This window comes from Rhagoletis pomonella, unplaced genomic scaffold (genome assembly GCF_013731165.1).
Source record: "Rhagoletis pomonella isolate Grant_MI unplaced genomic scaffold, Rhpom_1.0 Rhpom_scaffold_00002, whole genome shotgun sequence".
Classification (NCBI taxonomy): domain Eukaryota; kingdom Metazoa; phylum Arthropoda; class Insecta; order Diptera; family Tephritidae; genus Rhagoletis; species Rhagoletis pomonella.
Genome location: NW_023458556.1, coordinates 43663764 through 43691730, shown reverse-complemented (window position 1 = coordinate 43691730; position 27967 = coordinate 43663764). Strand labels below are relative to the sequence as shown.

At 35.7% G+C, this 27967-nt stretch overlaps 1 protein-coding gene and 3 non-coding genes across 4 annotated transcripts in view; 2 read left to right on the top strand and 2 right to left on the bottom strand.

Moving 5' to 3' along the window:
• LOC118733641 (lipoma-preferred partner homolog) overlaps window positions 1–27967 on the top strand; it is a 250790-nt gene that overhangs the window by 217604 nt on the left and 5219 nt on the right. The window contains exons 3-4 of the mRNA XM_036463135.1: window positions 21425–21795; window positions 21881–22006. Of these exons, the coding sequence (XP_036319028.1) occupies window positions 21425–21795; window positions 21881–22006 (497 nt within the window). The remainder of the gene's footprint in view (window positions 1–21424; window positions 21796–21880; window positions 22007–27967) is intronic.
• Window positions 13645–13716, bottom strand: Trnat-cgu. The gene has a single exon. It is a non-coding gene; the product is annotated as a tRNA-Thr (tRNA).
• On the top strand, window positions 14451–14522 carry Trnap-cgg. The gene has a single exon. It is a non-coding gene; the product is annotated as a tRNA-Pro (tRNA).
• Window positions 17072–17143, bottom strand: Trnat-cgu. The gene has a single exon. It is a non-coding gene; the product is annotated as a tRNA-Thr (tRNA).

Genomic DNA, 27967 nt, shown 5'->3' with positions numbered 1-27967 from the left:
AGCGAGAGTACCAGTTTGACAGAATAAAACATAACCAAATTTCATAGAAAATAAGGATGCTGGAAGTATTTCTTAAGGTAAAAAAAAAACATTAATCTGATGCAAATGTTATTCGCTATTCTAGCCTGCGATCAGGACACTGCACCTTGGTGACTATAATGATGATAGCATGACAAAAACAAACTGATAAATAACATTTGTTGTAATAGTGAATTACCTCTGTTGCCACCAGTGTTGCCAGTTAAGACGGCAGCCGATTTGTTAGCCATTTTGCAAATAAAAATTAGCCGTTCTTAGCCGATTTTGCTATAGGCCTTATTTTCTTAGAACTAAAATACATAAGTTTCCATTTTTACAAATTTAGCGACCCAAAATCTATTAGAAATGGCTAGCCTTATCTCGGAGAAAATTTTCATGCCGTAAGTTTTTCTACTTCGAAAAGTCTTAAAATACTGGGCCAATTTCAATGATTTTTATTTTAAGCGATTATACCGTGACCTAAATACATATAAACAGGAACGCGACATTTTAGTAAGTTTTAGCTCTTTTATTTTATTTATTATTTTTTTTTTTTTTGAAAGTATAGCTGATTATTTAAAAACACTATATAAATCCAAATTTCACTCTTTATGCAAAAATTATGAAATTACTGCAAATTTTATCCAAAATATTTAGCTTTTTAATCAGCATCTTTAAAAATTTAAAATTTAAGCATAATAAAGTGCAAATTTAAAATAGCTGGCACATGCCGTTGATTTTTGACAGCTTTGTTGTATTCCGCATTTTTTTTTTCTATAAAAAAAATTTTTCGAACATACTTTGTATGGAAAAATGCGTAACACCGTTATATAAAAAAATGCCAAAAATCAACGGTAAGTCCTAGCTACTTCAAACTCGTACCATATTATGCTAAAATTTTTCTAAAAATGCAGATTAAAAAGGTAAAAATTTTGGTGGAAAAATAGGCAAAACTTGCTAAAATGTCGCGTCCCACTTTACATTTGGGTCACTGAAATTTTTCCAAAGAAGGATGTAGCGGGGATTTTCGTCATAAAATGTTTGTTATGAATGTGTTAAATTTAAGTAAGAAATTTTATTCGCAATGAGAACAGTTTTCTTTGTTAAACAAAAATAATTTGTAATGAATTTACCAGTCTCTATTTTTGCGATTTATTTATTGAATTTTAGTTGAAACATTTTAGCAGTTTATTTTGGGCTAGTTAGCCGGTCGGCCCAAAAAGTTCTGGCAACACTGGTTGCCACATTCAATTAGTTGCTATTTAATGCTTTTGTTATTGTTATGCTTGCAAAGCTATTGACAGTCAAGCACAGCAGCAAAAAAAATCATATAAACATAAAAAAGTGAAAAAACAGCAGCGTATCATCAGCAACAATAAAACAAAAAAAACACAACAATACATTTTGCCGCCAATTGGCAATTGCCTATTACTCTGAGTGGTTCCGCCGCTACGCTTATTGCTTGCTGCCTGCTATGTATATGCAACAGCTGTCAGCAAGTCAGTCAATGCTGCCAGTTTAGTTGGTTGCGCTCGCGAATTGACATAGCTTGTAACAAAAACGTTGACTTTTATTTTCGCTGACGAAGATTTAAAAAAAATAAGCAAAAATAGTTGCATACTCGTAGCTTGAAACAGCGGCGTTTTTTAAGCGAAGCGGCGAAAATCCAAACAAAGCGACAAATTATCATCGTAAATTAAGTAATTGCAGTGAGTAAGCGAGTAGGCTAAGCGAGCGTTCGAATGCATTGTTTTTATGGTTTTTTTTTCTCCTTTTAATTAAATGGCTAGCTGCTTACAAATGCTTTGTCGTCCAACACATTTGATTGAATATGAATGAACAATTGTTGTATGCAACACGAGCAAGCGCACAAAGCGACACACAGAGTCAGCAGGTTCAACATTTGCCGTGCAGAGATGGTAAATAACTAAGTATTGGCAACCCCAAAGAAACTTCTGTGTGAATGTAAAGCAAACCAAACTAAATAGGGGCAGCAGCAGCAACAGCAAAACGTCAGCACAATTGGGGAGCACTAACGGATGCATACAGCAGCAATTTGATTGGCGGCTCATTTGCGACAATTGAGCGAAATAACGGGCGAGCGTGCGAGCGGATGAGCGATTCCGGGGCACACAAATCATTGAAATAACATTCACTTTATTTATGTGTTTTTTGTTTGTTGCTGTTAAAGCGTTCAAAATTGGTTAATGACAGTTAATGACAGTAAATGCCATTTGGTCGCCTCTTAACTTCAGTTGATTTGGCCAAAGTTGACTTGAGTAGTTGCTTGCTTGGCTTTGGCCTTTTTAAAATGCTGGCGAATGTCGAATGGCAATTGGCTGGCGTTTAGCATTTGGCGTTTGGCGTTTAGCATTTGGCGTTTAGCATTTGGCGTTAAGCGACCACCTGCTGTCACCTTAATTGAGTAGCTAATTGTTTTTTGCTTTTTTATGCGACTTCAAGCAATTAAGGGTTAATTATAGCCACTTGACGCTGATATAAATATTCGTAACTATGTGGATTTGCACTTATAAGTCATACCGGCATAATTAAATCGTAAATTGCTGCTCATAAATGCTAAGTATTTTGATAAATTGGATTCATTTCGAATGAACGATTAAAATTTATGGATTTACCAAAGAAGGTAAACAATGTCTAATCGGCGCATTCAGTCAGCGGATAAGCCACAAAAAAATATTTTATAATTTTATTAACGAGTTAGTCGATGATTTGTGTAATAGCATTTGAAATAAAATTTTTGTATGAGACCACTTTTAAGTATGGTGAAAGGACTGCAGGGAAAGAGGTCTTTTGGCTTTCTAGAAATTTGTTTCCCTAACAGCCCAAGATATTATGAACTCCCCTACTAGATTCTAATAGTAACTTGGTAAATAATTTCTAATAACAAAAAGGGTATTTTGTGAACGAATTTAAGTATTTGAGTCTAAGTCTGGTCACACAGAATGTGCTCCGACGCTTCTTCGTTTAAAAGGCAGAAACAACACTCCGTTTTCGTGATAATGCTAATCCGGTACATGTGAGAGCGAAGTTGGTAAGCTATAAAACTGCATACCAAAAATTATTCTAGAAATTCTAATTAAAATAAATACTTGCAATTGGGATGAAAAGTTTTTACGATTTTTAAGATTTTTGTACAAAGTTTGAAATTTGGACTTATATGGTTTTTGTTAGATAAGGATCTGAACCGTAAAAAAAGCAAAGGAAAAGTAGTCAAAACTGGTAAAAATATTGATGTGCTATCTTTTGTCGCGGGCTGTACTCCCATAATAAAAATTAATAGTAGTAGTGAGCTACTGGTAATCGATACATCTATGTAATTTATACACAACATAGAAAAAGATTTAGCGGTAATTTCTGCGTACTTAACTTAGTATTTGTATTTTTTTTGGATTACGACACTATTGAAGTAAATAAGCGATATGTTGAATTTCACTGAAATAAATTACACTTACAGGCGTATTCCGTTTTGTTACCGACAATTTTGTAACCGGGAAATTTTGTTGCCAAAAATTTACACCACTACTTGTAACCGCACTTCAGCGATGACGTTTTGTATAAATTTTGATGTTGCATATTTCACGGGGCAATATTTTGTTATCCGATTATAAGAACAAAATTTACCGGCTACAAGAGTGCGCAGTATGCGAAAAGGATTTAAAAATTTACAGAAACTTTATTTACCGGTAACAAAGTTAAGAAGTGACCATTTAAGATTGTTTATTTATTTAATTTTATTTTTTTGTAAAAATGTGGGAAATAATGTGCCAGTCAATAAAATAGCTTGATTTTTAAGTCATTTTCTTGTTTGGCCATAATTAATTTTATACAAAAAATTTGTAAAATTTCCCATGGTGGAATATTAAATTTTTTTGTGTGGATTTTTCGGAACTTTTTTTCGGCATTTTTTAGTGTTTCGTATTTCTTAAGGACTTCGAGATTTTTTGGGACTGTTACGAGATCTTTATGAATTTTTCAGATTCAACGATATATCTACTTATATTTAAACTTTGTCTTTATGAATTCTTATGAAAAATTTACCGATTTTTCACTCAAAAATATCAGGCAAATTTTAGCTATTTATTTTGGATATCTTCGTTTCATCAAGTTTTTAGTCATTCACCAAACGGTGCTAAGAATTTTGCATTTCAAAAATCACCCACTCCGACTGAGTAGAGGAGGCAGTCAACCAGATGCCAATGATCTACTTAGAATATGTGCAACAATTTAATTACAATAACAGACAAACTGGCACATTACCACATAAATGCTGATTTCCATTGCGCTTTATTGTCCCAAATTGCATTGATGCGTAAGTGATTTCCTAAAATTTCGGAAAATGTCATAAACTCATTCAATCAAAGCAAAATCAATGAAATCATTGTGCGTATGTATGTTTATGGGCCAAAACTAGTTAGTTCATTTGACCAATTCTTTTCAAATACACAATTGAACTACATTAATGACGTATCACAATCAATTCCACCAGTAATGCAGTGAGTCAGGCAGTCAGTTAGTAGGAAATGAGTGCTTGAGTAGTCCGTGCATTTTGTTTTTTTTTTTTTTTTACTGACCATTGGCCTAACTGGCCATGTGACTCTTCACGCTGTTGCATCATTGCCTAACACTTGCCACTGTTTACCAACATCGGTCATCCATAGCTGCTGCTCAGTGTGCGCGCAGGCTCTTGCTTCGTACTGATCGGCCGCTGTCATTCCATAGTTGGTAGTTGGTTGCTGGCAGTTGGCGGCAGCAATTGTGTGCGCCTCATAAAAATTCAATCAAAATCAAATCAAATCACTTTATGTAAATTTAACGCGGCGGAAATCGTTTGTAACTCGATATGGCAGCGCAATTTCATACGCTGACGACGACTCATCCTCCTAAGCATTCCTAGACTGCTAGACTCATTTTAGCGGGTTACACCGACTCATCCACTCACCCACTCGCTCAATTCGGCTGTCCTCCACCTCCTCCAATAGCGCTTTCAGTTCCGCCGCGCACCAAAAATTCAATTCCATAGACATCAACGAATTCCGCTTACCAAATCGAATGCCGTCAAACAGCCAATTTGATTCTACCACACCCAGTCCAAGTTAGTCCAGCCGCGTGTAGCCAAATTTGGTCAAGAGTTTTGCATATTTGGGACTACGTTTGTACATACATATATAGCGATATGTGTATATGAATGAATGAATGCGTGCAATTATATTTGTATGCATACATACATATACGAGCATAGTAAGTATGAGCAAACCAGTTCATATGCACCGACACTTGATTTTCATTATTTGCCACCGCGGCGGCGCCGGCTTTTGTTTTCAATTTCACCGCTGAAATGGAAATTTAAAAATATTCATGAAATCACTTCTTGCTCCTTCCAACCCCGCTCGCTGGTGAACAATGAGTGGCAGTAGCACACCTGCACCGCTAGGTCATCCACTCAATTTGGTTTTAATAGGCCATACAAAGTTATGGGTACCTATCTACTGGATTTGTACAAATATGTATGGATGTAGCTGCGCGATTTTCATAACAATAAAAAGTAACAATTCTCTGCTCGTTTTTTGTCTGTAAATTTCAATTTTTCTACGCCTGTAAATTTCTAATCTATTTACTTTCCATTTATGCTGAAATTTATGGATTTTTGAATTTGTCTGTTGTACGAATTAGAAATGATTAGGCATTCGTTATTCATTGACATTGAATTAAAGTAACAATACGATTTATTGATGCATGTTTGAGTGAGTTATTTCCCATTGAGTGATTTACAGCGTTACTAAATTTGAATTAGGCCAAATGCAAATAATATCCATCAACATTTGAACAGTGACCCTGGTACTTTTTATGAATTAAGCTGTTTATTAAAAATTAAATTAGGTAAAATTTAATTAGAATTCGTTCTTTGCTAATTTTTTGTTGATTTGAGATGTTCATGTTTTACAGGACAATTATGTCTTAGTAAAAAGTCTTTCGTAAGATAAATGAGATACAAATGGTAGGATAGTTCGAAAGATTTTTGTTATTTTGCACAAAAGTCTTATAAAAAAAGCTTTTTCATTTACCACTCGTGGTGAAAAACTATTTTGAGAGAAAGCACTTGTATATCATTTAGCTCGCGTGACTGCAACGGTCGCAGTGACCGAGTGGAAAGGCACGGACTCGCCAATCGAGAAATCCGGATTCGAGCCCTTGCGCCGCGGAATTTTTATATCTAATTTTTTTTAATAAAATTTTTCCGATTTTTAATATTTAAATATTTTTTTTGTTTAATTTAATTTTTAGAAACTTATATCATGTATTTTTTTCTTTTTTCATTTAATTTCTTTCTTATTTAATTTTCTTTAATGGTTTAGTTGGTTTTTTAATTTTATTTAGTTTTTAAGAACTTATTTTTTTTTCTATATAAAAATTTTGCTTTTTTAGTTTTTAGCTAACTTTTCTTTTAATTTTTTAGATTTTATTGTGTAAAAAATAAAAGTATTTTTTTAAATTTCATTTACTACTTAGAAATTTCTTTTATTTGTTTCTTCGTTTTTAAGTTTATTTTGTTTTTTTGCTAATTTCATTTTTTTTAATTAATGATTTATTTTTTTTTTAGGAAAACTATATCTTTTAATTCATTTGGTTTTTGGATCTTCATTTTTTTAGGCTTTGTTGTCTGTTTTTAATAAAATTATTTGTAATCTTATTTAATTTTTAAGTACCATTCATTTTCTTCTTTATTTGGTAAAATTTTTTTTCTCTTTCTAATTTAATTTTCTTTCATTTATTAATTCTTATCGTTAAAAAAAGAAAAATAGCTATGTATACACATTTTTTTATTCAATTTACTTAAAAAAAAATTAATGATAAAATGCGAACAGCATAACGGTAAGACCTCCGCGGTAGCAGATCTTGGTCTTTCGAAAGACAGTAAATAGCTTTCAAGATAGTTGCCAGAATTGACAACAGTCTTACGACTTTTGCCCTTCGAAAGACAGTAAAGAGCTAGAATTGCCCTGTTTATGTTCTTACTTGTTTCGGAGAAGAATTATGCATTTTTTTGTTTTCTTCTTAGATGTGTTTCTTCAAACATATACAGAGGTACATAGATATACATATGTATGTAGATGTTTAAGGGAACCGGTTTGAATTCCTTTTGGACAAAGAAAATGTTCCAAAATTAAAGTCGATTATCTCTTTAACTTGTTGGCCGTTTTAAAATTTTTCATAATACATACAATCTCCTGAGAAAAATTTTGTTCAGTCTAACCCCAAAGTGCTCCTACAATGGCGAACAAGTTCTCTGTGCAGAGTCGTCCGCACTGAGAATGAGAAGGAATCAAATGACCAATTAATGTCTCGAAGCACCTTCTGCGGTCCACACGCCTCAAACGCCTGCGGTCACATTACACCAGCCCGGTAGAAATATCAGAGGTGGAACCCTTAGACCCCTCAATTTTTGTTAATCTTAATGTTTTGATTATTTTTTCTGTTTTCTTTGCAAGGTAATCCCGATACTCATTCATACAGGACACTTACAATATACAATCATCTACGGATAAACCGATTTTTGGGCTTTTCACCGGTATAATCGAGTAATTTCTAGCGATACTTTGAGTAGCATCGAGTATTTTATTCGATACTTTTAATGAGTAAAGGCATGGAGTACATTGTATGGTTTAATCGCAACGATAATGATGTTTTTCATTGAAGACACGAACAGGTCTATTCTGCGAGTTACCGAAGATTTTGTAACCGGGAAATTTTATTGCCAAAAAATGTTACCAGTTCTTGTCACCGCGATTCTAGGAACGTTGGTAATGCAGTTAAAATATTCAGCGATTCAGCTATGAAGAATTGTGCAAATTCTGGCATTGCATATTTCACGGGGCAATACTTTGTTACCAGCTTATGAGATGGTAACAAAATTTACCGGTTACAAGAGTACACAGAATGCGAAAAGGGTTTAAAAATTGACAGGAACTTTATTTACCGGTTACAAACTTTTTATTACCAGCGCAAAATAGACCTTTAAATGGTATTTTAAAATTCTAATTTATTTTTTCAGCTTATAAAAGGAAAAGAAACATACCCAAAACACTATAGAAGGACTACGCCGCTTCATCGTTTCTTAGTTTGATTATTGACATGTCCATCACCAATTCGGCCACCCAATGTTGACCTAGGGGTATTGATGGCATTGCGAATCCCTCCAATTCCTTAATCATTTTAAATCCCCTTCCGATGCCTCACCTCCCACTTCAACCGTTTTCGTCAAATTTTAGTTGCTGAAGTTTTGTATTCGATTCTGTCGCAGCTTTCAACCGACCCAGTCTCATGTTTTCTTTCACTCTCGGCTCTCTTTTGAATTCCGTACAGAGTTAATTCTCTAGGTAGCATATCTATAACTTTTCCGGCTTTGTTTCAGTTAAAAGGTACATTAGGTACAATAGCTTTATATTAGTCACTATTTACCAGTAAAAGTAGTTTTTATTCCGGGCAATTACAGAGAATGCATTCCTACGTTGTACTAAACCTCAAGAGAGGGCTGAAATGTTAATCAATTAAGCATAAGCGAACAAAGACAATCGTGTTCGGTTAAATAAGTAGTGAGGTACCGTATTGGAACTCTATTTAAGAGACTTATGTATTTTCTAGGAAAAGGATAAAGCCACGGCTGAACAAGTTCTAATTGATCCTGTGACCGAGACCTTTCTCCCTTTGGAATGTGTTCAACGTGTCATGTTATTTGTTTAGTGTCTTTGGCCACTGAATTACGGAAGTATATGATACAACCGGCCTTTGACGGGTTAATGCTGTGGCTTTCATTGACAATAAACGAAGAGAGTCTAGTCGGAACATTCGTGAGCGATGCAAGAGCGGCCTTTGACGGATTAATGCTGTGGCTTTCATTGACAATAAATGAAGAGAGTCTGCACTAAATGAAGAGCTGCGCTCGAAATGCCTAATAGCCAGCTTCACGAAAGCAATTTAAGTGAGAAATGATTTTTTCATTTGAATTTAATATGGAAACTGTTAGCAAAAAAATTATTTTTCATTTAAATTTCTTTCGTGAAACTGGCAGTAAGACATTACTGACGAATTTTAACAATCAAAATTTTAGGACTTAAAAGTTTAAACAAATCTCGAGAGTTGGCTGCGAGTTATAATTGCTTGCTTTAAAACGTGCATATATGTAACTATCGATGTATCGTCGGAAATCAACCGCACAAATTTCAGCTTAACCGCTGTCAGAGAAACCACAACAATAACGACCAATCAATACGGCGAGAGATAGTGTTGCAGCTGGTGCCCTGCGGTAAAAGCGCAGTCGAAGGATAAAGTGTAAATTGGCATTGCAGACACCATATAGGTATGTAAATATGTATCGTTCATAAGTTAAACGCCAAAAAGTATGCAACAGCGAACTACAATGCATTACAGCAGAAAAAAGGGCCAAGAAAAGCAGCATGGCAGAAGATACGCGCGATAACAGTAAAAAAGTTACAACCAAAGTGGCTGCAAAAATGTTGTTATTGCACTTTTGGTGTTGCATGTGCATCCCGTGCGTGGCGTGGAATTTCACATATTTTCACAGGCAAAAATAAACGTGCTAAAAGTTAAGCGAAGGCGCGTTGCCTACCAAAAGGAGCGAAGGAGGCATTTTCATTTACATATGAATGTAACGCTGTGTTTATTTTCGCAGTGGCATTGCAAGTTTATTATCTGTTTATTACCACGTTTGGCGCACAACTTGTGAGCCTGGCTTGTTGCACTTTTCCTCTTTTTGCTGTTTGCTATGGCGCCTTGGCTGGTGCTGCAGCCTTTCGCAGACTGTGGGGGCGCGCACATTTGACAGCTGTTCATTTCGTGTTTTTGACGCTTTCGTGGCGTTCAACGTGCGCAATGCTATCAAACACCAAATCAGCGAAAGATAAAAATGCGCGCGCCACATTCCATGCCCAGCCATGGTGCGGCTGACAGACGGGTGAACAGGCAAAATGAAACCATTTACCCCAAGTCTGATGAAAAATTAAATGAAAAAAAAAAACACAAATCAATGCAACAAATAAACGCACGTTTTAATTCTAACTATTATTGTACGTTTTTAGGTAATAATATAAAGTCTATGTGAGATTTTTGCAAAATTGCAAACCATTAAACTTAATTGCGGCAAGCGTGAGTTCCATATTTTACGCGCTAACCAGCAACTACATACATACTTCTAAGCAGCGACGAAAGGGGAAAAAAGGGGAGGCCTGGTCTTTAAACTTTTAATTGCCTATTAGCGAAATTGTTCGGCGCGCAGGTTCAGCTACACTTCGTCACAAAAATGACGGGGTTTTCTATACATATGTATGTATGTAGGCATGTATGTATGTACATTAGACTGGTTCAGAAAAAAACCGACCACATATTTAATTTTTTTCAAAATCACTTGTGTTATATTTTCGGACCGCTTCGTTTTTAAATACTCGTATCGTAATGATACGAATATTTTTGAAGAAAATTTAAGACTTTAAAACGAAGTCTTTTGTGAATTTATTCCTCCAAAAGTTTTTCAAGATTAAAGTCGAACATATAATTTTTTTCTTACATTTTCGGCAAAATGTTAAAACTTTTCACTAAATATCATAGAGTTTTTTTTGGTAGTTTTATAATTTTAAATTTTCTTTGAATTATTTAAAAAGTATTTTTTTTTTTATCTTATGCAAGAAAATTACTGATACCGTAAAAAAAATGCCAAAAATCAATGGTAAGTTTTAGCTACTTCGAACTTGCACATTATTGTACTCAAATTGAAAGTTTTTTTTTTAATAATGTACAAAGTTTGAAACTTGGATGTATTCGTTTAAAGAATTAAAATTAAATAATGTAAGAATGAATACACACACACTTTATTATGTCGAATTCCACTAGGCATTAGAATGACAAAAAAAATGTATGCTATTTAAAAACTGCCATGATGTATATTTTCATGAATGTATCTAATGGCACGAGATTTTTTTAATGCCCAACATTGTCATTAAAAAGTTTGTCATTTAATGCCGAATGAAAATTCAGCAATATGCTTTACAATTCAGAAATTGTTAAATTATATTTTTTCTCAAAGAAAATTAAAACATTTCAAGCACTATATTAGGTATGGTATTTCTTATAAATTTTAACATTTTGCTGAAAATTTAAAAGGAAACGTTAAATTTTTTATGTGCTCGACTTTAACCTTCAATAACATTTGGATGTGTGAATTTATGGAAATCGCTCATACCGATAGGTTGATTTAAAAACAAGTTATAAATTTTTTAAAATTGAAAAAATTTTATTCCGAAAATAGCTATTCGCTATAACCCACCTCAAAGACATATTATTAAGGTCTAAGGCATTTGACAGAAATCTTTTACACTGTCCCGAAAATACTTCACAAGAGATTTTGAAAAAGTAGTCGTTTCTTTGAACTAGAGTAATGTACACACATACAAAACTTTTTTTCATTGCAACAAAGCAACGCTCTAAATATCAGCGCAACACCTTTTGCCTTCTCCTTGCCTGGCTCAGTTAACGTTAATAAACCATTAAAATTGACATCTTTGGCATTAAGTTCACTCACACGCACACGTTGCCGTCGTTAATGTTTAATGCGCTCGCATTCTAACGCTCACACCACGCCGCGCACGTCTCATAAATTGGCCAAAATGGCTAAGTTAATTAGTCGAGTTATGAGTCTTGTGCATGTCGGCATGTCTGTAGCTATGCGCAATATTTGTACGCACATACAATATATCTGAGTATATCTACTACATGGTAATACAATTCACCATTTGTCGCCGCTACATATGACCAACAAAATATTGCTCATGTGTTTGGTCAGCGTTCTTTTGGTGCGCGCAAATTCATTACCTCGATCGCGCGCTGGCCAACCGACCAAATAACCGACTACTACTACTGGCTGTTTGTTGTAGCTGCTCCCCTAATTAGAGCATTAAAGACATTTTAAGAGCCTCAGCGTGTGCTAATGAATTGACAGGTGTGAAGCAAAACCAGTACAACATATTACAAGTACAAGTAGTACAAGTAATTGTGCTAAATAAGCGAATGCCCGTATGTTCGCTTATCCCCTCTGGGAGCATCTACGAAGTGCGCCCACTATTAGGAACGCTGTTTGGCTGGCGCTGAGTTTAGTCAAAAATCTGAGTGCTTTATACATAACTTCTGAAAGTTAGATCACAATGTGCATGAATTCATTAAAAAGCCTGCCACTTTAAGCTCTTACCATTATCTTTCATTAGCTAAACAAACTTAAATGCGGTAAAACATAAAGGCGGTTGCGCAAAACAATCGATTAACTCTCTAAGTGAACGGGCTTAATTGTGATTTAAGTAATGTGCGTCGATCTGTTTTGTGGCATTTAAAATTCCATTTAAAACTACACCTGCAGTTAATCTATTTTAAATGTGTACAGTGTGGCCGCGATAAATGAACACTCAAAATGGTGATAGAGAAAGAAATATGTTTTGGTCTTTTGGAGCATGCTATAAGAATTCTGAGAAATCATTTAAAATAAGTCAGTAGTAAAAAATTTATTTAAAAAAAAATCTGGAATGGACTTCCGGTTAAAACAATGGCCTTCACGTCAGTTTAACCTACGTTCGGTCGAACGCCCAGAAAATAGAGCATCCTCGACATGGTAATTCATATTTTTTCGTTTTCCCGTAAAAACATTTTCACTTATTAATATTTTGTCATAATTTATATTTTAATACATACATACTTTATCTTTTAATACAATATATTTTAATACATATACATATATGTACACTAGAGTGGTCCAAAAATACATGTGAATAAAGTAAATTCGGTATTTTTATGTTCTAACCCCCTAATACATGTGAATAAAGTAAATTCGGTATTTTTATGCTCTAACCCCCTACGATTCTTCTATACAGAAAAAAATATACTTCTATATTTATTTATTTATGTATTGTATATAGGAAAAAAACTACTCTTCGTAGTAATGGTACATATAGAATTCTTGCAAATCAATATTTTTCGATCAGAAAACTCTGCTTCTCTTCAGGGAACTCCCAATAATATACCCAACTTTTTATTTAACCATTTTTTCATAGTAAATATATTTTATAGGTTGGCCAAAACCCCCAGTAGATGCCAGAAAATGAGACGGAGGATAAATAAAAAATTCTTAAGTATTAAAAAATGGTTAAATAAACAATTCGGTATTGTTCGATCGAAAATATATATTTTCAAAAATTCTACATCCTTTCTACGAAAAGTTGTTTTTTCTTGCCATATAAAATATGTACATGAAAAACTTTGAGCGCTTTGAGCGACCTCTAAATATTTTTCGATTTCAAAATAAAAAAATAAGGTTATATTTTTTCGATAGCGGGTGAGAGCCATTAAATTCCGACTTTACTCATTTTGGACCATCCCTAATGTACATACATATGTACTTAATTTAAATTTTAATGGATAGATATTTTTTTTGATAAATTATATTTTTTACTTCATTTTCAATAATTCAAATTCTATTCTAATTGCAATAAGTATACGCTAAGGTTCTGATAAATAAAAAAAATAAATAAATAAAAACCGTTTTTTACTTCCTGCCTCCTGTGAGGTTTGAACTCACGACCCCTGGTTTACGAGACCAGTGCTCTACCACTGAGCTAAAGAGGCTCGAATGCATTCGCTGCCAAATGCCGCACAACAACGCCACGCACAAGCTATCTCATTCATGCTAGCAGTCACCTTGTTGTACGAATATGCTGTTCTTATGTGGCACACGTTGAGCAACTTATAAACATGTGCGCTGCCGCAGAACGATAATCGTGCCAACAACAAACTAGGGAAAACGGCCATATACAATAGCAGGCACTGCGGCAGCAAAAGCAAAGCAAAGTCGTCAAACAAAAGCAAAGTCAGCAAACACAAAATGCGTACATACATACATATGTATAAAATCGTGAAGGGTAGCTAAATGGTTTTGTTTTTGTTTAATTTTTGAATGGTGGGAAAAATTAGAATCATCCATATTTTGCACTGGTTCATCGTAAGCCGCAGCTAATTTCACATTCTCCCCTAATGTGTCTTTTCAATGAATTTGGAAATGTGTTTTTAATTGTGTACATATATAAGTATGTATGTATGCGAGTACATTTTTGCTTACATACGTAGGTACATAGATTTTTATTTTGCAATTCGCCGTCGCATCGCTGTGCTAAAAATAGCTTCACTTCCAACACCGCTATCGCTGCGTTGCTGTTGTTTTGCACATGCTCCGGCAGTTTAGCACAGCACTGTATGTATTCATTAATATTTTGTTTAGCATTCTTGATTGTTTGTCGCATTCGCACATTTGCTAGCCCACTCGCCAGTTGCGAAGTGGGGTATTTGGCAAGACGGGGGACAACGGCTTGTTGGTCTAGTGGTATGATTCTCGCTTCGGGTGCGAGAGGTCTCGGGTTCAATTCCCGAACAAGCCCTCTGGAAAGAGTTAGTTTTTTAAATAGTTTGTGTAAAGAAAAAAGTTAGTTAGCTTCCATGAAAAGAAAAAAGGAACTGTATATATGTAATGCATGTATTTGTTGTTGTAAACCTTGATAAATGTCAGAGAACCTGCTGCGCGGCAGCGCCTGTCCAAGGCACCTTGCAAATGTCCTTGACTCTAGTCTCTGATGTCCTTGGCTTACTACTATTTGAAGTTCTAAGTCGCCGCGTCGGTAATGCAGTTGATATATGTATGTGTATTGCCGATTCGACTAGAAATTTGTATATGTCGTACGCAGAAATGTATACTGCAGTTTTTAATAGATACTGGTCGGTGCTCAAAAGGCGTCGCATTAGTACTATTTCTTGGAAAATATTTGTAAGCATGTGCATTAGGGCGGTAAAAAATAAGTTAAGTCGGAATTTTAATGATCTCACCCCCTAGGATTGTTCTATATCGAAAAAAATATATTCCAATTTTGGTTTTTATTTTGAAATCAAAAAATATTTAGAGGTCGCTCAAAGCGCTCAAAGTTGTCCAGGTATTTTATATGGGAACAACAACTTTCCATAGAAATGGTATAGAATTCTCGCAAATCAATATTTTTCGATCAGAAAACTCTGTTTATTTGCAGGGACTCCCAATAATAATACCCAACTATTTCAAAAAATATTGATTTTCATGAATTCTATACCATTTATACGAAAATGGGGTTTTTCCATATAAAATACATGGGAAATTTTAGGCGCTTTGTGTGACCTTTAAATATTTTTTGATTTCAAAAGAAAAAATAGTGGTTTATTTTTTCGGTATAGAACAATCCTAGAGAGTATGAAATTCCGACTTTACTTAAATTTAAATTATAAAATATATTATTTAAATGCATTTTTTTAGAATTCACGAAATGCATATTTTTATTCGGTACTACCTAAATTTTTTCGGCGCTAACTGGATTTTCGGAACAATGTACCTGGGTTTTTTCGGGACCATCTGTCTTTTCTAATAACTTTCTCTTTGCCCGATACTATCTTAATTTTTTTTCGGTACTACTTGGATTTTTTCCTGGACTATTTGCATTTTCGTGAGTATCTGGATTTTTTCGGGACTATTTTGATGATTTTTTTTTAACTAACTAGGTAGATATATTTTTTCGATGCTATCTGGTTTTTTCGAACTATTTGAATCTTTTTAGAACTATCGGGGATTTTTATCGAAAATTTGGGATTCTTCGTGTTTCAGTTTTTAGGAAATCTCGGAATTTTTCGTGTTCAACTTTTCAGATTTTTTCGGAATTTCCCTTAGACTTTGAAATTCTCCATAGCATTCTGGGATTTCCGGAAAAGTCCGAATTTTTGGAACTTTCTAAAATTTTCGTAGAATTTTAGATATTCCGGAACTGTTCAGTATTCTTCATACATATTTTCCTTTTCAAGATTTTTTCGGTGATTATCGTAATTTTTTCGTGTCCTCTTGCGACTTTTCGGGAACTTTTTGATCTAGAAGTACATTAAAATATTAACTTCTATTTTTTCCTGATACGCTGATTGCGGATACTACGTAAAAATAAGAGCCCGATTCGTATATCCAGTAGACGATTGATGCCCTAATTAATTTCACGTTATTCTTTCACTGGTGAACTTATTTGAAATAATAAATCAATTACCATTAAGAAACTAGCTGAATCATGTGTAAAGTAGCAAGCTCTAGCGAAAGCTTCTATTAAAGAGCCAGCTTACGATATTTGCTAATATTTGGTAATAAAATAAATTAAAGAAATATTTTAGGCTTACACTTTTGCTAGGTGTTTGGCCAAGCTTCCCCTCCGATTTGTGCTAAGGGGTATTGTTGTTATAACACAAATGGAGGGACCTAAAATTTTACGCTACCATGGAACGGACAAGCTTTTTATAGCTTTTCAGAAGCTTTTTCATAGCAGAAATACACTCGAAGGCTTGCCTTGGCTGCCCAGAAACGAGCGCTGCTGAAATTTTTTGCAATTCAAAATTTTGCTCTCTGCGCACCACCCTCTACAGAGAAATCAGAAAGAGTATTTTGTGCATCGGGTATCATTTATGTAGAAGATAGAAGTAGCTACTTAATTATTATACTTGATAATAAAAATACAATAAAATGTGTAGAGTAAAAATCGGGGGAAATTCCACCCGAGTTTAGCAGTATCCGGCTGGATAACCAGAAAATCTGTATTCTTACTCAAAAAATTCAATAAAAGTCAATCAAAAGTTTTCGTGTTTTATTATAAAAGATATACATACTCGGTTGGGCCGCTGTTCATAACTTTTTATTTATGACCCGATTTCAAGGTGTTGTTTTAATACCTAAATCATTTTGAAAATTCAAAATATGAGCTTGAACTTAGCTTTTGAGAAATTTTTATTGTTTTTGTTGTCATGTTAGATAAATATGTAATGCAATTCTCTAATCATTCTAATGGTTTGAGAACCAGTGTTTATATGGTCTTGCAATATATTTCAATAAAAAAAATATATATATTTATAAAAAATAATTGCATTCGATTTTCCACATTGCCCCCTGTGAGGTTTGAACTCACGACCCCTGGTTTACGAGACCAGTGCTCTACCTCTGAGCTAAAGGGACTTAATTGGTTACACAGCTTATTAGCTACTTCAGTAAGAAAAATACACAGCATTATAACTTTTTTAAAGGAAAATGATACGAATACACCATATGTGACCAGAAAAACAATTTTGTTGATTGAATGTTTGATAAACAAAGATCGAACAGGCGATAGTAGTTAAAAAAAAAAAAAATGCGTTGACAGAAAAAGATTTTTGACTTGAGAGTTTGATGTGCTGTGATAATTTTTTTTTCTGCAGAAGCAAACAAGGAAGCAGAGAACTTAACATAAATTAAATAGATAACAGTACATACATATGTAAATAGCAATAACATGAGATCTTTAAAGGAAAACTAAGGCACAAACAAAAAACAAAAACTGAAGCTGTAACAAAGTCGAAATGTTCTGTGTAGGCAAGTACAAATGTAAATATGTATGCATGTATAATGGGTTGTAGAAAAAGCAACGATGTGGCTGCTCAAAACTAAGTAAAGAATGGAGCAATGAAAACTCGAAATCCACAAGCAAACATTTAGCCAACTAAGGGAAAAAGCCAAAAGCAAACAACACAAATAGCAGCATCAATAATTTTTCCGCCGGATATTCGCTTGTTGAGCTTTGTGATTTGGCAAATGTTCGCAACAGCTGGTGACTGCAGTGTCGACCATGGACTGCTAGCTGGAGTTGATAGGAAGTAGTAGGTTCCATCCTTATGGCCACACAACGCGGGGCGATCTATTGGGTGGGCTAGGAGGGCACATAGAACTCAGCTGTTGACAGAGGAGAGGTTGTTGAAAACAAATGCAATTGTTGCTAAGTTTTTTATATTCACAAGTAAAGTAGCAGTTGTACATATAAAGAACTGGTATGAATATTTGTGCTGATGGTCACTTTGTGATTTGTGGGCAAAGCTGTAACATTTTGCAACAAAATATCCTTGTTACGCGCGAGCGGATTTCAAAGTGGACAAATGTTGGTGGAAAATAACAGAGGCAAACAAGTGGGTGTGTCTGTCGGCGTCGTGGATGAACTGCTGTTGTATATTTTTTCTTACTGTTGGCGGTTTATAATTAATAGCTTGGTTGAAAGTTATAAAAAGAAAAAGCTTCGTTGGTGTGCTCCTGAAAATTTAAGATGAATAAATCGAAATACAATGAAAGCAACATATGTACAGATGTATTTGAGTAGGAATCGCAAAAAAAACAACGTGTATAAAAATTTTGTTTCTTTTTCTCTTAGAAAATTATAAAAAAAACTGTTAAGAAAAAACTTATCCGGCAGAATTTAAATATTCTTTAATCAAGACGAAGTTTTCAAGGACACAGGTTTATGGTGCTTCGTAGTTAAATATGAACCAAGAATCTCTGAAAGTAAAATTTTTGAGGTTTTTTATTCGGTTCTTGGCAGGTTTCACTGCACCGTTCCTTAAGCGTCTTTTCCGACCAAAGCTAAATACTTAGGTGAAGACCAAAAACACTCTTTTTTAGCTTCTAGACCATCTCCAGGTTCGCATGCCGTCAGACACAAAATCTGAAAATGATAATAAAATGTCTTACAACCAGGGACACAAGAGTTATTTTCCAACGTTTATTTTTTACGTTGTCTGATAAACGTCGTATGATAAGGATATTGATGAAGATGGTGATGTACAGTAAAATAAATATGAGGGAAATCACAGTGATAGAGTGAAATAACTCTTATCAGACAATGTAAAAATAAACACCGGGTAATACCTAACTGTTAAACGTTGGGAAATAACTCTTATCCGCGAAACAATAAATATTTCTCATCTAATAACTGTTGTGAAACAACGTTTTTCGTAAAATTTCAGAATTTGGTCAACGTTTTCAATATGTAAATTCGCGATAACAGTTATCTTTGGTCCCTGCTTATAATAGCTGGGCTTATTGTCTTTGATTTTTGTTTTGCGTTTTCGATTTATTAAAAAAAAAAAACATATGTGAAGTGCCGAACGAAAACGTACTCAAAGGAAAAAATTTCCAAACACAAAATCTATTTAAAGTAAACAAAAAATCACATGGCGCCAAATCATACGCATTTTTGTTTGAAAAAAAAAAACACCATGAATATTATTTATTTTTTTCTCATATTCATCTTTCTCTATTCTTCAAAACAAGTTGTTTATAGGACTAAAATCCACCACAACTTCCGTATATTGTAGACTGATTTGACTTCAGTCTAGATTATCGAGTTTCCAGATCATCGGATGCCTGGAAGCTCCTATCGCATTTAAGTCATTATTATTAAAAATTAAATAAGAAATTTCTGGAGATTAATCTCAATGCCCAACAAATCTTTAGCTTTCGTAATGTATCCTAAAAGGAACTTGGTATACAAATTCCTTTTTATATACATATGTAAGAATCGTCGTATATAAACGTTTTAAAATGAATTAATTCTTGTCTAACCGAGGGTGGAGATTCAACAGGAATGTGTTCTCAATCCTTGTCCTTTTCCACTCTGTGGTCGCGTCACCCAGCAAATGAAAACGTCGTCGGTTATGACCAGTTAAATGCCCAGAGACTAACCTGATATTAGCCCCATTTAACAAAATCATATCCTTCCCATCGAAAGGCCACCAAAAAGCCTAGCCTGTTTAAGGCCCCTTCTGCTCCCCAGTTCTAAGTGCATTCTCACTATACCCACCCAGTAATTATGGCTTTTGAAGAAGACCAAGTGAGGTCAAGAAAATGGTTCCGCTCCCACAGTCAGTTGAGGATCCGCCGGCAACCTCAATGCATTTTACTTCATACATAATAGCATGGCACCCAGAACAGTGTCAAAAAATCAAAACATTCTTTAACAAGCTAAAGTTTGATCATTCCGTTGGACAGGGCGCAGCTGGCTATCTGAAAGGATAACTGAAAACGCTTCCCTTAACCATTTTTTAAAGTTTAATTCGTCTTCCATCCTTGAACCGTCTGCCCAGTCTTCGTGATCTGCAATTTTTGTTGGGAAATAAAAATAAATAAAATACAAAGCAGATCTCTGTTGGTCATGGAGTCAGAAAAACTGCTTTTTTCCAAACCAGATATGTCGTGTGGTCCTGAATTAATAGCTAGCCCGTGGCTGCTGTTGCTTGAACAAATATATATATGAAAAGGAGTCATTACTAGAAGCGTCTCCAGAGCAAGTACTTAAAGATCCAGTGATCGAGAAACAGGCCATCATTTGCAGTATATTGAGGCATGGTATGTCGATTTTTTGTAGCGTTTTCTGCATACGACAAAATCGGACGGACCATCGTACGGTAAAGGACTATTCTACCAAAATGTCTTTTGCAGGCCCACGTCACCCGTGTGGCCAAATAAAGAGTTATATGAATATGGAGCCTCTAATCTACTGTAGGTCCTTGCCTTCATTTTGGCATAATTCGAAATTTTTCTTTTACGACACTTTTTCATAGAGCTTAAGGCAAAACTTAAATTAGTAAGTACTTGCAATGCAAATTTTATAGAAAAATAATAGCAATATTTTCTACCCTTCTGCTATTCACGGGAGCCCAAACGCCTTAATCTCTGTCGTCATTTAACATAAAAAAAAGTTAAAAATGAATAAATAAATAATACAGAAAACATCAAATACCGGCAAATACCTGCTCACACTCCCCCACTCAACCGCCAATACTTTACTTTCGAGTGCCGTTGATAGCGCAACCCTTCTCAAGTGTGCCCATTCAAAGCGAAGTCAAGTGGTGGCAATTATTTCCATGATGACTTTTTCAAAGTGGTATCTTCAGCAGCCTTGTTGCAGGCGCGTGGGATCGCCGACCGCACGCCATAGACAACCCCAGGCGACGACGCGATTTTTTAGCGTTACGTTCCTCACCTGCTTTCATATAAACAACCGAACAATTAAAAGCATCAACTTAGCTAATTTATTAGGCGTAAAGTTAAGTAAAACGAACAAATACAGAAAAAATTCAAAAAAATAATGAAAATCATTTATTATAAAACCAAACCAAAGTAGCATACACAACAACGCCTGTTGCGACTTTTGATGCGGCCATAAATCTTTTTCGCCAATTCATTTCTTTTAAATCTTTTATCTACTAGCCAGTAACTTTTGCTGCACAGATTTATTTCTCTTTAGATTAATCATTCGGCTATTCGTGCATATATTTAACCCTTAATTTATTTAACGCATTTCTTTTAAATACACATACACACAAACATGCGTACATATGTATATACACCCGCACAGGGGTGTACCCCATTGCCTTTATGTGCATATTTTTAATTATTTTTCTATTCTTCTTCTTCTTCTACTTTTGTGCATAGATGATGACTATGGACATCACCAAAACGGAGCCCAACATGGGTCCAAATAATCCACAGAATGCGCAAAATCCCAACAACGGCAATGGCAATCCCAATATTGGTAATCCGAATGGCAACAACAACGGTCTCACCAGCGTTAGCGCCGTCGGCAATGCGAATAGTAATGCCAACAACAATAACAATGGCAATGGCAGTCAGCTGTGCGCCGGTTGTGGCAAACACATACAGGATCGTTACTTGCTGCGCGCTCTAGACATGCTGTGGCATGAGGATTGCCTCAAATGTGGTTGTTGTGATTGTCGCTTGGGTGAGGTCGGTTCCACGCTCTATACGAAGGGTAATCTTATGCTGTGCAAACGTGATTATTTGAGGTATGTGTTGTCAATAGATTACAAATTATTTCTATTTAAGAGAAAATGTTATTTTGCTAATTCATCTACTCTTTATTTTTTGTAGATTGTTTGGTAATACTGGCTATTGTGCAGCCTGCAGTAAAGTCATTCCGGCCTTTGAGATGGTCATGCGAGCGCGCACAAATGTCTATCACTTGGAATGTTTCGCTTGCCAGCAATGTAATCATAGGTGAGTGGGGAATTTTCTTTTGTCTTTGGTTATTATATTATTTGAAGAAAAAAGCATCACCACGTTTACATTTTTTCACGGACCGAAAGTAACTGTTCTTTTTTTAACAGTTAAACTTTGCCAAATATTTTTTGGGTCCGAAATAAAAGTCCTTTCCGGCTAATAAACAAACCGCTTATACAAATTAAACAAATTTGGTATCAAATGAAAGAGGACTGAAATAGCTTTTAAGCAGAAATAACGAACGAAGGTTACCACCTCTTTTTATATATTTGTATCATCATTTAATACAAAAGAAATTCATATACCTGACCCAAGATGTGTTCTATGGTAATTACATAACATTTTCCATTGAAATATTTTTCAGTAGGTGGCTCTTCTCTCTCATTTGGTACCAACATTTTTTAATTTGGATAAGCAATTGTTTATTATTAAGAAATTACTTTTATTTCGGCCTTAAAAAATATTTGGCCAAGTAAAACTGTTAAAAAAAAATCAACTGTTATTTTCGGTCCCTGCATTTTTTAATTCTGCAAAAATAGCCAGAACTTCTTGTTTGGCGGTGGTAATGTCGAAGCAATTTTAGTTAATTCCAAATATGTACAGCGCGTTGTCGTGATGCCAAGTCATTTTCCACCTCGTTTTCTCGTCGCAGAGGAAAAGGTATTTCTTTCCTACCACCAGCGGGGTATTTCGGGGTGAAATACTTCCAGGGCTGTAGCGCTTGTGTCCATTCGTACGCCATGACTAGGCCAGTAGAGCCGCCGTATTTTAATGCGATACACTACGTTTATATCTTTCTAAAGCTAATTGAGCCTATCGTTCCATCGTGTGCGGTAACCGAGCCCGCAAATCCTCCGCAAAATAATCTCTCGAATACTTCAAGTGCGACCTCGTCAGATTCATTGTCCATTTACTTTTACTTTTCCAAATTATAACTGCCGGCACTAAATTTAAGGTCAAGGCGAAAATGCGCTGACTGTTTGGCTTGACGACAGGATATACTTCACCTTGATCTCGCTTACTACCAGACCTTGAAAATAATCTTCAAAAATAGAAGTTTTTAAATTAATTTTTTTTTTTTTTTTTTTACCTAAAAACAGTACGCAATGAACTTTTCGATACAAAGGTTTATGCTATACCGGCGTCAAGTAATTAATTTCCATGGTCAGTAGAAAGAACCGATAAATATATTTAACAATTTTTTAAAAAAGTGAATTTTTACGCCAAAAGAAGGGGAAAAATTCTAAAATTTTATTCTTTAAGGTGGGTTTTAAGGTCAAGGTGATTTTCTTTTCAATCAGACCCTCAAAATGAACTGTAAAAGTAAAATTTTTGACTTTTTGCCCTTTTTTACCTAAAAACAACTTTTTTAAAAAAATTTTGAAATTGTTTTTCAGTTGTTTTAAAAGTTCATTACATACTGCTCTGAGATCAAAAAAGAAAAAAATTTTGAGATTAATATATCTGAAGTTCATTTTAGAGGTCAAGAAAATTTATTCACCAAGGCTTTTTTTACATGGGTCAGAAGGTCGCTGTGGTTGGTTGTTCTAATAGAAGTTCACAATTCTAAATTTTTTTCCTTACTTTCATCAAAAAGTAGTTATTTTTCTACACTCAAATGACAGATATCCGTATTTTGATAAATTCGCACAAAAGAAAAAAACGGTTTTTGGTCGATCTGGATAGCCCAACAAAATTTGAGAGTTTTTAGAATCAACTGTGAGCTTGTTTGTTAAACCCCGTATCACTATTTAGACCTGTAGGGTGTAACGGGACCTTCAAGCGTAACGACTGAAGTTGTCAGAAAACCAAGAAGCATTAGTTCCATCTGGCAGTTCGATTTTGATTATTAGTACTAAAAATATATGTACATAAATATGTATTTAGTTATCTGAAGAAGATAGCTGTTTTCCCTCAAACTTTTACTCCATTCCACTGCTTTTCAAAATTATCCTATTTTGCATTAAAATTGCACACTTATGTCCGTTTTTATGGCGTGTTAAGCAGTTAGCTTTATTAAAATTTTATTTCTATGGTCAATTATCGATACTAACCCATAAATTTCCTTGCGCAAGTGTAAAGAAAACAACCCTTTTGACACCTTACATATGTACACATTCGCATCTTTTAACTTCCAATCCTTCAACCCACACATGCCTTACTCACCAACGGCCGCCTTGTTTGCCTTTTTATTTGTTGTATTTCTTTCTTGCCCTTAAGTGCCAAGTAAATCTCTTTTTAATCTCGCATCAAATAATACCCAAAATGGTAGTTTAAATTTTATTATAACAAAAATGCAATCAACACCGCCACCATCAACAATATAACAAAAGTAAATAAGGCAATAATAATTCGTAAAAAGAGGCAAGCAACGTAAAGGATATATTTATAATACAAAGAGAGGCAATAACTGTGGCAAATAAACGGAGAAAATACAACAAGGCATACAATAAGCGAATACAAATCAGCAGCAAGTGCGAGTACAGTAAGTAGCGTGGATGGCTTGGGGGTGGGGGGCTTGGTTTCGTTGACTTTTGCCTGGTTGTTTTCTATACTCGTACAGATGTAGTAGATGTGCCTTAATGGCTACTCCGTTTGTTGTGGCAGCAACAATATGCGTGCTTGTTGTACTATTGCATATTTATTATACAATCCAAAGGGGTTATCCCTACGTCGGCGGGGTTCGCATAAATTGGCAATTTTCGCTTCTTACTGCTGTGAATTTCCATTTGTTCTTTAATTTTAGTTCTATGTATTCAATCTCTCCCGTTTTGACTCTGTGTACGCCCACAGAGGTGCACTAATGGAAAATCGCCGAATTTATAGCATTTGGCCAATTCTTGAAATGTCACTCAAGAGAATTTCAATGTGCCGCCTTGTAAATGCCAGCAGACGCACTTGTTTACCCTCATTCGTGAATAAATTGAATGTGCTCTTTAAAAAAACCAAAAATTTCTGCATTGCCGCAATGTTAAATTTGATTTTTCCTTATTCCCAATTCATGAACGTTGTAGGGCGTGCGCCGCATATCCATTTCCGCTTCCGTTTTGTTGGTACATATACATATTTTTCAGTGCGCCCCTATACTTTTACTTGTCTTTTTAACTTCATTGCTTATAGGCGCACAACCCTTTTGTTGTCCCATTTGTTGCGCATTGTTGTTTTTCGCTGATTTTTCACTCACAAAATAAAAAAAATATGCCTCTATTGCATGCATTATTAATATGCTTTTCTTCATTGAATGAACAACAACAATATGCGCCGGGGGAGAAGTAACCCACTGTGCCGGTACGCGGGCTTCGGTGTATTGGCCTCACTTTTGATTTCCATACACAAGCCAATCGCCTCAATTGTTTGGCCACATTGTTGTGAAACGCTGAGGCGCGTTTTTAAAATGCATATTCCAATTTTTCCACTATATAAAATATTTAAATTGCCAATTGGCTAGGACTGCTTGGGTTGGTGTGCCGCGTGTATCAATATCATTGCGATTTTTCAATACATATTTTTCGTGTAGAAAATAAGAAATAAATAAATATACATTACGTTCAAATTACTCACATAGTTTGTACTCGTATTTATTTCAGGCATATTTTTTTGAAGCCAAGAGTCGGTTATGAAAACAATTTTTGTAGAAATTGTGGGCTTTGCACCCATAGCCATAGGGTGATCAGAATCACAAAAAAAAAGCACCGAATTTACAATTTCAATATTTGTAGATTTATTAATTTAAGGCTCTGTTTTGCAAGTACCAAAATTGAAAACGTTGAACTAGCATTCCTCTCAGTTTACACTTTTTAAAATCTTTTATTTTTTATTTTTCTTTTCTACCACCCCTTAATCATTGCGGGTTCTTCACGTCTGTCTGGTTGTCAGGCTATCTAGTCCCAGCAGATTTCCTCGGTTTGCGTTGTGGGACCACTCTTCCGGATTTCCAAAAATATCAGAATTGACGAAAGTCGTCACCGACAGATTTTTTCAGCATCTGCATGCATATTCCGTTGCTGCTGTTGTTGTTGTTGTTTTTGCAGCGGCTACTTATCCCTGCCTAGAATCTGAGTCGTTGTCAACAAGCTCAGCTAACGATAGGTCCTGAAAACGTGCTGTTTCGACGGGATGAGACCAGAGGGAGGGGGGTGTTACTTGAGTTGGGTTAAGTGGGCTTGTGAATAGGTGGTACAGTGGGTACGTTGGGGTGTAGTCTGTACAAATAGGAGTTTACCCAACTACAATATCCAGACCGCAATTTAGCCAGAGTAACGCGGGTTTCTCTTGGCAGCTCATCTTCTGAGATAGAATGCGATTGTACTGCGATGGCGGCATTCAAAGGACGTGAGTTAGTGAAGGTGGTAACAGTCTCCCTTTCGTTTATTGATCTACACAGTGCCGGCGCCAGTAGTTGTTTTATTTTTATTTGACATGCCTTGGTGATGGTGCCGCCTCAACCAAGTGCCTGTTCGGTTGCTCACGTCTGCAGCGCCCTACTAAGAACTACTTGCTGAGCATGATGTTGTCTCTCTTACTGGGCTCATTTGGACCTCACTATCCAAATCGTGTTCCGGCGAAATCAGACGGCATCCCGTAGCTATTCGGATTGCTATGTTGTAACAGGTATGTAGCTTCGTCCACTGCATCCGATTTGACCCTGGTGTCCACACAGCCCCTGCTTAGTTTAGAACCGGGCCACAGTAGGAAATTTAACTATCAAAGACAAAAAACAAAAAAAGATTGTTTCACAAACGCCAGTTACGAAAGAGAGCAGGATGTCGAACGGTTACTCCGAGGATTTTTGGGTTCACTGTCGGAAATGGTACGCCATCGACGTCCAGATGGTGAAAATGGTCTCTGAGGATTTTGTTAGGCTCCTAGAGGTAGCCGTTCTACCAATATCGGGCAAGGGTCAGTATAAGACATGATGGAGACCCCCTCTGGTAGTTGAAGAAGCCTCGAAATGTTGGGGATCCCTTGGCTTTGCCGTTTTATCTCTGAAGATGACTGACGAGTGTCGACCACTCTGATAATTCGCTGACCACCTTTTGAGGTCCTGAGGGGAGAGGGGGCCTCGATGACCACTCGAACTTCGGCGCAGGAGATATATAAATAAGGGCATAGTTTTTGGTTGTTTATGGATCGCTTTGGCTCCGACGAGCGCGATCACTGAATGCAATTTCCCCTATTTCGTCGCGCTTCGGTGGGCTGGACAGGAGCCTTACGGCTGACCGAACTTTACTCACATTGGAATTGAAGTTAAAGGTCTTAAAATTCGTTTGTCACTTCTTTCCCTTGTTATAGTTTACTGGTTGTCGGATCTCCAACGTTACACAAGCCAAGGCTCGAATTGCACTCCGTCACATTCCGCTATATTCTGGTCTGGCAAACGAAGCAAGCGACGGAACGTATCAAGAGCTGCTGGATAGCCCTCGCACGAGATTTAGAGAATAATATCGGATGATGAGCCCCTTGGAGCAGTGGAGGCTCATTGGGTGGAAACTGTGGAGAGAAGCGAACAATGATTGGGGTATTTCGACGACCTAAGGAGGGTTAGATCGCCGAAACAGGATAAAATTCGAGTCCTTCCGGCACCTTTGAGTTACCGGCTAACATGAGAAGCAACTTTTAGTAATCTATTAGCAGCGCAGCTGATCTGGAAAATCTACGTGGTTGGCTCTCCTAAGTCAAGAAGCAAAATACATAGTTCTTTTTGGTAGTAGTTCTCTGTACGCCTCATAAGCGGACTCCTCTTTTTTCTTAACTAAAATCAAGTTTGAAATTTTTTTGTATCATATTTTTTTTACTTCCAAACGACCACTGCTGAAGCTGATTTTCCTTTATGTCCTGTCCTGCTCTTTGCATACAATTCGCGATATTCATTTTCATTTTCAATTCATGCGCTGCACAATACAGCAAGCAGCAGCTAATCAATTTTTTAAAAATTAATTCAATTGCCAAAAAATCATT